We start from the raw sequence: 11,697 nt of genomic DNA on the forward strand, positions 1-11,697 counted from the left end.
TATACAAATCGACTTTTATCATATTTATTTGTGATAATCCCATCAGAACCCCTGTAGTAGTGAATTATTACTTTTAGAAAACTATTATGGATATATAATAGTAGAAAGATCATCATCATTATTCCAAACGAAAATTTTTATTATTTGTAAAATTCAGTAATTGTGTGGTAAAATCTTTATTTCTATACTGAAGTTTGAAAATTGATTAAGATTTGTAGTCAAGACTTTCAATATATTTTTATTTCATTTATTCTTCAAATGGTGGCTCCTTGACAAAATTAGTACCGAACAACTCGTTTAGCACACAAACGGCAACATTGCGGCGAGCAATTTTCTTAGATCGACCAGAGCTTTCATAGTCCACATCGTCGACGGTAACGCCCATGCGCTGTAATACATTTGGTGGGTCGCCTATTGTGCCAATTTCGCGATACTGCAATCCTGGCCGCATCTGCATTATAAACGGGATTTCGTTTAATTAGTGTTTTTCAAAATTCAAGAACTTTAGATCTTCTAAGTAGAACTCAACAAAATTTTCACTTACCATACAAAGTAAAGTAGAAGGATGAATTGATTCCCAATTGTTTGGCAATTCAGAGCGAATTGGTGCCGCCTTTGGTGGCTTGAATTGAGGGTTGCCATCTCCATTAGTGCTGTCGTTGCCAGAGCCTGTTTGCGGCGGATGAGCAACACGCAACTCCGGTACAACATAACCCTCGTTCTCCCATTCAGTAAACAGTTTAAAAATAGCGAATGAAGCCAAATTGACCATGGGTACATCATCGATTAACGGTGTTGTACCAGCATTATCCTGCTGCCCGTCTTCGCCATTCTCGCTGATCGATTCTGAAACACAACACATTATGAGTTACGTTTTCTAATAATTATATATTACTTTTACTCTTACCAGTGGGAGCATCAACGGCCATTTCCACAGATTCATCATTATTAACGGAGCTCTTACGCAAACGTGGCTTTTCACGCATTTTCTCCAACACATAATCGCGCAATGCTTTCTCGCTAGCACTATTCTTAGCAGCTATCTTAGAATGACCTTTGCCTTCATATTGTTTATCATTAACAGTAACAACAGCTACAAATCCACCACCTGAAGCGTTGGTTATAGTAAATTCGCTAATTGTCAAGCCAACGACCTCATTCAGAACCATCAATGCATTCTTAGGGATTAGTGTTTTGCGCAGTTGACGATTCTGACGTATTTTCTTCTCTTTGGCACGAACTGTGTAGTCGAGAAAGAAAAATAGTTGCAATTAAAGTAATAAACAAGAACAAGAAACAACGTAAAATTCGGCTGCACCGAAGCTATAATACCCTACACAGGTGCATTTCTTATAACATAAAAGGGTATACAAATATTTTTATTCAGGTATAGATCCGCCAGTTTGTATTGCAGCTGTGGGCAAGAACAATTTCTTCGTAGATTGTTGCGTTGTCGTAAACTGTTATTTCGTGAAAATATGTGGTAAAATACAAATGTTTTCCATACGAGAACTTTGATTTTGATCGTTCAGTTTGTAGGGCAGCTACATATGCTATAGTCGTCCGATATCGGTTCCGACAAATGAGCAGCTTCTTGGCGAGATAAGGATATGTGAAAATTTCAGATCGATATCTCAAAAACTGAGAGACTAGTTCGTGTATATGCAGACGGACATGGCTAAATCGACTCAGCTCATTGTGCTGATCATTTATATATATGTATATACATATATTTTATGACTCTCCGACGTTTCCTTCGGGCTGTTACAAACTTCTTAGCAAACAATGGTAGTATAATAAATTATATATACATACCGGAAGACTTCTTGCGCGTACGAAATATATTCTTATACTGCAATTTTCCACTTTCATCATATAGGCCAGAATCCTCCGCTTTGATATCTTCTTCTGCTGTATCATCTTCCATTTGTGGTGGTTGTGGCGGTGGCTCTAATGGTGGCGGTTGTGTATTCTCATATTTCTGTTGCTCTTGTACCTTAATTTCTTGCTGCACTTGGTGCGTTTTTTCATTCCGCACAGCTTTATTGGCATAATTTTGGTTTTGGCGTCTCTGATATTGTCCGCCTCCTTGATTTGCTTGCTGATCAATATACGATTGTCGCGGATCCTATACATTGTTTATAGATTTGAAAAAATAAATTATTAATTGATGTAGATATAAATATTTTTTTATTAAACAAAATTTTTGTTTTGAACTAAAAATCAATTTCTTACACATTTTTTGCAAATACCAAATGCCTTTTACAAACCAAACCACAATAACGTGCACTTCTTATCACATTCCATTTCTGGTTGATCACTTCGTGTCTCGTATTGCTGATTAAATCAATATATTGCAGAGCAACGACGTTTTTGACTCGTTGTTAATGGATTCATGCTGGCATCGCATTCAATTGATATTGCAAACTCAAAAACCTTAGTTTAGCAATAGCTATGAACATTCCTACAACCACTGCTCAAACGAAATTTTCAACTACAATTACTCAAACTACTCAATTTAACAGCTAAAACGCTTTGATTACCTTAGTCAACATAAGTTACTCAATGCGTTAACAACTGCTGACTGTAGTTCACACAATAAACGAATGCAAAAGATCAATCGGAATTGTTACCATTGCATTCAATCATTGTATGCGATACATGATTGAGCCTATATAAATATGTATTTTTACATATGCTTATTATTCACCTGTACACACATCAGTTTTTAAGAAAAAAAATCGTAATTCTCACGAATGCCTACACGTTTTAATATTTTTTACGATACATATAAGGTTTTAAGTACCTAGTCTTGCCATAACTACTGTTACAATGCATAAAGCGTGAATAAATTCGCTTCAGTTCAGTGCTTGCTTTCGCTTATTAACAATGGAGTGTGGAGTTATAGAAAATCATATTGCAGTGATTGCTTTACATAAGTGTGCAAAAGCGCAAGGGAAATTTATGAGCTCATAAAAAAGCTTAACATATCGAGAACGATAAATATACATATAAATATATATCAACCACATCAATGATCAACTTTTTTGAGAAGATCTGCACATGATAGCCTACCGTCGGTCAACTGGTCATCTTTTGACAAAATGCTTGTGGCAATTTAATTCAAATACTAGGTCAATAGTCGTGAAAGTATTATTTTTACTGATGAAAAATGTTACCCTGTTTGGCAGAGAGTCTCCTGTAAAGGCACTTTACTTTTGTGTAAATGGGTTTAAAATTGGAGCAAAAGTGTCCCAGCAGGATACCTTAGAGGGAGTTAAAGCAGTTAAGCAATACTCTCTTCAATGGAGAGCATTGGATCTTCTAGCAAGTTTCATCTGCAGCATACAAAGCAAAAACCACCCAACAGTGGCTTAAAAGCAGATGATTGGCTCACTGGAAGTCCAGATTGGCCTTCATTGGACTACAGTTTGTGGCCAAAGAGTGTGAAAAACATGGCCGTTCCCACGACAGTCGGGATTTTGTAATCGGAACGGACCCGGATTTTTATCCGGCCAAGTACTGGCAACTTGACAGAATACTGCCGCTGCAACAACAACAAAAACAACATGGTCAGTCGAATACTCCACAGAAATATTCAGTCTTAAAAAATCGTATGGCAGGACTAAGTTTTTTTTTTCAACATTCATACCCATTAAAAATTTAAAATGTGTACACACAGAATGGAGGATCGATTAATTTTAAAACAAATGTGTAATTTGCATATGTAACTACAACGTAATATCGAATTTTCAATGCATTCACAGGACACATTGTGTTTTTATTGATGTAAAGAGTATGACAAATACACACATATATTCTCAGTTGTAGCGTTGTCTCTAATCTACGCCCTATATTATATTCGTTTGAGTTTACAGCGAAGTAAATGTACATAACTATGATATACAAAACTAATATTTAAGAAATCAAATAGACTCATTTCCAACAGCTTGTAAAACGCAATAATCCCGAATGTCTACCATTACAAGAATGTCTGCTTGCCATAGCTTTTTCCTACGCACCGTACACGCAATTAATGCACTCAATTTATCAAATTGATAGCTAAAATTGTGCAAACGATTGCGGTTATGACAAGTCTGCAATCGGATTAGAGTCGTTTTAAAAATTATTGCAAACAAGTCTATTGTACAGGGCACTTATACAGTTACCAACCTTTGCCACTGCAAATTATAAAGAAATAAAATAATCAATATTTTAAACCAATGCAAAATTTTATTTTAATGCTGGTAATCTCAAAAATATACAAGTCTTATACAAATGACATAATATTTTTGTATATACTTATATACAATACATACATATGTAAATACCTTTACTAATAATAGTTATTCTATAAAAAATTGTGCTTATACAAAATAAGTGCATTAACCTCAGATTGGACCAAGTCTTTTTACCAAATAGTCAACAGTAAAGAGGCTATCTTACCAGCATAAACAATATTAGTTATTCTAAGAAACAATTGTAGAAGAAAATTACACGCATCAATAATTCATTGCTTGTGCTGCATACAATTTTTTTTTTTTTTGAAAAATTAAATAAAAGGAACAGAAATGAACGTTTTTGAGAAGGTATGCCATTAAAGCGAAGTTCTTATAAGCAAATTAAAGAGACGTATTCTCGAGGAGCGCTTCGCGAAACCCCTGTCTATGCCCGTTTATATATAAATTATACAACTTGCGACATATCGATCTCATATAAGCAAACAATTGATTTTAAGTCATACATATATACGGAAAATTCTTACTCGGAAAAGAGGAATTTTTAATAACCGAGAAAGTTATACAGCATGAAAAAATTATGTATGCACGAATCCGAATCCAAGTGCACAATTTCATAACTAATAGAAACTCTCAAATATATACAAAATTTAACATGCGAATATATTACAAAAAGTCCTGATCTTCTTTAGTTTTCAGCTTTTGAGTATGCACTAATACATTTTGTAAAAATTGCTTAATCGATTGAAAGATAGATACACATAAACTCGAAAAATTTACACCTTTATAAAAATAGGAATGATTTACTTACATATACTCCGCCAGACACAAAATTTCTATTTTGAGGAGGCCGACGCGACCGATTCATATTTTCAGCTGTTTTTTCGTTATTCTAACGCTATTAAATGAATTTTCGTTTAATAATTTCACTGTTTACAAGAACGTTGATATAACCACGATGTAACTCAGAAAATCAATGATGGCAATTTTCTTGGAAACTCATGGCAAAACGAAATGAAATGGGTATTTTTTGCGATTCCTCTTTATTTGTGTTTTCTTCTTTTTAAAACGTCATTGCTGTCAAAATCAAAACGGTATTGCCAAGTAAGTTAAAAGACGAGCGCTGGTATATTATACTTACAAAGACTATGACTTCAACAGCATAATGTATGTATATACTAGCAATTTAAATAATAGACAATTTAGTACTTTAATTCATAATTTGTTGCATATGTATATGCGATCTTTTATGGTAAACATATAAATGTCAGAAAAGTTATGGGAAATAAACGAAAAGTGGTTTATTGCTAGCTTTTTCGTATTCAAAGATTTTTTCACAATGAAAAATATATACAAAAAATAGACGGAATACGTCTAATCTGTGCAAATGGGAGAACCCAGCCCGCATATGGATGCAACAATTCCAACACATCCGTACCTCTTATTTTATGGGGTTTTATTTACATGAAATTAAGTTGTAATGTAAAATTATACATATCTGTCTGTTACGATCCTTATAATGAAGTCTACCCTATTAAATAAATATATAAAATATCGGCTTTCAAATATATGTGTAACCGTACACATAACTCATAAAAATGTTAGCACCGCTTGTAATTCTGTACCATATACATTTGTTGTTATATCGGCTGAAAATATTCCCCAAATAATTTTGATAAATAATGCCGAGTTGAAATTTCGGGACCGGATATAAATCAGGTTCCGTTCCATGAACATAAACCAGACTGTCGTGAGGTAACTCAATACGATAGATCGCCAATCACACAAAATCATTAAATTATAACAGAAAATTTATAAGAAAAACCATAAACAGTTTTTTTTGATATTATTGATACAGACACTTCTTTCGTAAGAGGAAGCACGCTCCGTAGCGACACAACCTTGTATAATGAATCATGGTTATTACATTTAAAAAATTGTTTTTTTTTCTTAAATATATCAAAGTTTATTTTGATTAGTATGATTTATGTTTGCCAATTAAATTGACAACGGATCTTCTAGAACAAATAGCAAGTAGAGACCATTTAAAATGATTAAAACTTGCAGTCCAAGCGTATTTGTATTCATAAATGGTGCTTTTTTAGAGATGTGGTTTTCAAGAAGAAATAGAACATATATCTTTAATATAATGCTATGGCCTAAAATTCAGCTTTATTATAAAGACAAAAGTTTGCAATTATGTTTTAAAAATGATTTAAGGGCAAGTAACCGACGCAGCTGGCTAGAATACATTTAAGCCGAAAGGACCAATTTTCGACCATTTTTTGCAGCAATTGGGTCCGTATATCAGCAATATTATTGAATATTCTATTCCAAAGCGTCCATCGTCTCGGGCTTATCTGTGTAGACAAGCGACTGGTGTTAATTCGCACGATCTTGGAGATCACACCACAAGCCCACGACGTGAGACAATGCACCACCCGAGCACGGTCCCTTCGTCTTTCATTGTCGTCTCCTCGCCAAACAAAAAAAATAAATATCGGTTTGGGCAACAAAAGACTCCTTGTGTGAACATTGTCTAAAAAAACAACACTACATGTAGGAAATATGCATGCGTCCATATGTACACATACAAGTATTTACATACCATATACAAAGTATGTATGTATATGTATATGATCGCACAATACAAGAAAAAACAATGAAAACGAAGCCAAATAATGGTCAAGTACAGTCTGAGAGGTTAAAAAGTCTTAACGTCTTTGCAGAGTAACTTTTTCTCCCACTATTACAATCTGTTGCTAAGTGCGTCTCATATGCCAAAACTCTATTATTTTATATTAGTTTCGTAAATTTGTATATGAGTCCACCTACTTTGCTTAAATTTCCAATATGATCGGTATCCAAAACACACACGCACATACACCTGCCGACGCATGAAAATGCGACTACATGTGCATGCGATATTTCCTTGCTAATTTGTAGCATTCACAGCAATGACTGAGGCAAAACACAGATACTTTATTTTGTATTTCTACTATTTTACAAATAACCAATGTTCTCAACAACCAAACTCATGCAAGAAATAACAACAACAATAACAAACATTCATAAGCCACAGCTGCGTGAGAATTTTTATGATAATAATAGCGCCGTATGCAGTGGCGACTGGTAAAGGTTGGCAGCACAGTCAACACCATTTAAATAAAGCAGACAACGAGCGGCCATTATTATGATTTACAGTTAGAAGGCCGAAAAAAATTAAGTTTTTCAGAAGTTTTTCTGAGAAAACTTAAATTTATTGATCCAAAAAATTTATACACATATAGTATCTTTTAACTATATTTTAAGACTTAATACTAGTAAAAATATTTGTATGGAAAAGAGCTACAGCTGATCTCCGGGAGCTCCTCTCAAAAAAGACGTTTTTGCGGTTACCACTATATCTCTGAACTGGATCATCTGAAATTAAAAAACCCAACAGATTTCGTTAAAGTAATGTTTAATCCAGTAATTAATGGCGGGTTTCTCAATAAAAAAAAAATCGATTTTTCACCGAAACTTGCATGGAGTCGTCTATTCCAGGCCCATATAATACTGCGTTTACATGCGGACTCTTTTGACCCTCATTATCGGCAAATTCTCTTTTAGTGTCGCTCTGTGCAGCAAAAAGTGTTCTTTTAACTTTTGCAAATATTTGTGCGGTTCGGCTACGCGACACTTAAGAATGTGTTGCATATTTCATTTGTATGTTGGGATGATGGTCTCACATTTGCTTGCAATGAACTACCATGAATGTGGTAGAACAATATGCATAATGCCTACCCGCTTAATAGTTTCAAAGAAATACTTAAGTCGGGAATTCCTTAATCCACCAGAATGTATTGAATACCCGCTACTAATATTTTCAAGGCCAAATTTATAACAGGAATTTCCTAATCGTAAAATTTATTATTTTTTTCAATTCCATATTTTTTTGTATTTATTATAAAACATCCTTGAATTAGTTACAATTCTTGTTTTAAATAAAACGATATTCAAACTAAATTCTTTTCGGTAAAAAAAAAAAATATGAAAGCATCTTATTATTTTATGTAAATATAAAATAGTAAAGTTTCCATTTTTATTAGAATTCTTTTATGTATTCTCGTATATTATTACATTTAATACCGCTATATGTTATAAAAAATTTAGATTGAATATTTCTGAGTAACTTAGTTTTCTCCTTTTTTACAATTTTTCAAAATATTTCTGTTTTTTTATTCATACATATTTGCATATCACATACAAAAAATTTATAACAGAATTCAACAATTTCTGAACGAATGGTATATATTCATTTGAAACCGAGCGCTCTTGCAACCATTCAAAGAATTTGAAAGTGTAAGAGTGCTGAAAAGGGTAGCAGCGAGCTGTTACGAACAAGAACACAGGGCGTACCACCCGAGTACGAGTGGCATAACCCCTTCGTCTTTCCTCGTCGTCCCCTCGTCCACAAATAACCGGTTTGGGTTACAAAAGAGTCTGTGTATGACCTGGGACTAAGAGACCCTTCGCCGATTCGGCAGCTTCTAATAACTCGTGCTGATGTTGACTGCGAGCCATTCATCCATCTCGGGTGCTCTCACGCGTTCTGCGAACGGAAGTGTTCACGCGCTGCACATCTTCTTTTTCGGCCTATGAATGCGCATTAGGCCTAAGCCCCTATTGCCCTTCTACCATAAGATGCAGCCTTTAAAATTCCCCAGTACGTTTTGGAGTCACCGTTTCCGATGTAGTTTTTGTACATGACTCCAAGTTTTTCCAATGAACGTTGGAAAATTTCGACGACTAAATTAACTTCCATTTTCCCAGAAGAACCAGCATGATTTGCAAAGTTTTTCCGCATGTCCATTTTTTTTGCACCTTTTAACCCTAATTCGAGGACTCTCATGGCAAATAAAAATCGTCGATTTATTTCATAATAGTGCGCGACAAAAGGACTATAATTTATGTAACGATCTGCACACTTATCACATAGCAAAACAATTTTAAAAGTAAGCCCTTGTTTAGAAGCAGTTTGAAACTTGACATTTCCGTCACAGATCTTACATTTCACATATTCGGAAATTGCTGAAAATACTGTTATAAAATTTAAAATGCGATACTCAACAGACGGATCACGTGTAACAGAGATTACATGTTGTTCTTGAAATTTTTTCGCCGAGGCACTGAAACAACTTTCATCCGTTTCAGCTGTTTTTGGAATAAAAAACATTACATCATTTCTCTGGAAGACTTCATTTTCACGAAAAATTACACAAAAAAAATAAAAACGAACTCACAAGTTTATTGCTTACCTTAGGTCCGTATACTGACTACGACTCTTAACGCTGCCCGACAAAAACTAAAAAATGAGATCGCAGAATGCAAGAAAAAGCAATGAAAACGAAGCCAAACAATGGTCAAGTACAGTCTGCGAGGTTAAAAAATGTTAACGTCTTTGCAGAATAACTTTTTCTCCCACTATTACAATCTGTTGCTAAGTGCGTCTCATATGCCAAAACTCTATTATTTTATTTTAGTTTCGTATATTTGTATATGAGTCCACCTGCTTAAATTTCCAATATGATCGGTATCCAAAACACACACGCACATACACCTGTCGACGCATGAAAATGCGACTACATGTGCATGCGATATTTCCTTGCTAATTTGTCGCATTCACAGCAATGACTGATTTCGCGCTGCTGATGAACCTAACCGCAGCAGTGTATATTTTAAATTAAGTACGGAAATCTGAAATAATCAGGCAAAACACAGATACTTTATTTTGTATTTCTACTATTTTACAAATAACCAATGTTCTCAACAACCAAACTCATGCAAGAAATAACAACAACAATAACAAACATTCATAAGGCCACAGCTGCGTGAGAATTTTTATGATGATAATAATAGCGCCGTATGCAGTGGTGGCTGGCAAAGGTTGGCAGCACAGTCAACGCCATTTAAACAAAGCCGACAACGAGCGGCCATTATGTGAATTGTGTACGGCGCGTCTAAATTACAGCTCGGTTCGCATCGGCTTTACTCTCAATAAACTGAATACAAATATGTGCGCTCTTAACTCTCGCCTTTCACTCGCTCAATAATGTGTTACAAAATTGCAGAAGTGACACTAAGAGAGTACTAACAAACTTACAACCGTCAGGTAGAGAGCATCGCTCGAATGCTAGGCTAGAATATATATAAAGGGTAAGCGAGAAAGCATGAGTATAATCGGAATTTTTAGTGTGAAAGATTCAGCAAATACATATGTGGGCTTTGGTGTAAATTGAAAAATATTTTTTTAGCAGCAAATGAAAGAAATGGTGGGGAAAAATTGTAAGGGGGAATGCAATGACGCATTCTCACACGCGTATACTGTCATATGATCACAATTGACTCGGACTGGGCCGTTTAAACTGCGCGCGCAAATCGAACCGATTAATTTTTTTTTTCTAGATTAGTACAACCTTTTAATGTCCGTGTGAAGTTTGATATCCATATGTTAATTAGTGTGTGTTCTGTTTGTGTGGCATCTGTTTGTTTATGATGCGGAAAGTTTATCTGGCGAGAAATGTTTGACAACGCAGCTGAGGATCCTACATAAACCCTGAGGTTTATAAATATGAAGTCGAAACTGTCCAACCATTTAGCGAAAGGTGCTACAAAAATGAGTCTCCACTGAAAAAGTTTGGCTTATACGAAGTGTATGGGAAATTGGATTAAGCTTGCATAAATTGAACATATTTTGAAGGAATTGATAATGATTTACATTAAAATACGTGAAAATGTTGGCAGTCCGGGTCATATTTGATCAGATAGTATATATTATATATAAAACAAATACCGAATAATGGGTTGTATAATTTGTAACTATGGAATTTTATTGTATTATGCTGTTGTGGATACTTGTTTAGATAACAAATCTTTTACCGAACTTAATGTATGAGCATATTAAGGGACGTAGAGAGAAAACTGGTCCCCGACAATGATTTTAGGGAAACACATTTTAGTCGGGAAAACTACTAATAAATAATTTTATACCATATAGAAATAGTTTATAATCTTTATTTCTTATAATGTAAACGACATTATTGTAGGACCCTGTATATATTTAACCACTTGAGCGAGGACAGTGGTGTATCGTAAAAGGGCTTTTGACCATATGTTAATAAATCACTTACCGTAGCGCTCTAGAAATCTCGTAAAGATCGGCAAATATAATCCCTATAAAATGGCATATATACAACAAAACGGTGATATTTGGTTAATTTCGGAGAGGAAATGGTAGTTTTAAAACTATTTTACATATAAATTGCTGGTGATTTTTATGTACACAGTATCTGTAAGTGATCCCCCTTGCAGTACGCCCCATATTTTATTGAACTCAGCAATTTAGCACATAGTATGATGCAGAAAGCAAACAAAAATATCTGAAACGTGTGCGAATGAGTAGGAACGAATTCAGCAT

The 11,697-nt window shown here is 34.6% G+C and overlaps 1 protein-coding gene and 1 long non-coding RNA gene across 2 annotated transcripts; both read right to left on the reverse strand.

Moving 5' to 3' along the window:
* Nucleotides 1–205: 205 nt before the first annotated feature.
* Nucleotides 206–5,255, reverse strand: DIP1 (DISCO Interacting Protein 1). The gene is made up of 5 exons (XM_014230153.3): nt 5,050–5,255; nt 1,816–2,128; nt 908–1,240; nt 545–846; nt 206–451 (listed from the first exon to the last, which is right to left on the reverse strand). Exons 1-5 carry the CDS (start codon nt 5,104–5,106, stop codon nt 248–250), a joined length of 1,209 nt encoding a protein of 402 aa, XP_014085628.2. The 5' UTR covers nt 5,107–5,255; the 3' UTR covers nt 206–247.
* A 2,503-nt stretch (nt 5,256–7,758) lies between these two features.
* Nucleotides 7,759–10,653, reverse strand: LOC118682799 (uncharacterized). Its single transcript, XR_004978607.2, has 2 exons — nt 9,539–10,653; nt 7,759–9,476 (listed from the first exon to the last, which is right to left on the reverse strand). It is a non-coding gene; the product is annotated as an uncharacterized lncRNA (long non-coding RNA).
* Nucleotides 10,654–11,697: the final 1,044 nt, after the last annotated feature.

The sequence above is a fragment of the Bactrocera oleae genome, chromosome 5 (assembly GCF_042242935.1).
Source record: "Bactrocera oleae isolate idBacOlea1 chromosome 5, idBacOlea1, whole genome shotgun sequence".
Lineage (NCBI taxonomy): Eukaryota > Metazoa > Arthropoda > Insecta > Diptera > Tephritidae > Bactrocera > Bactrocera oleae.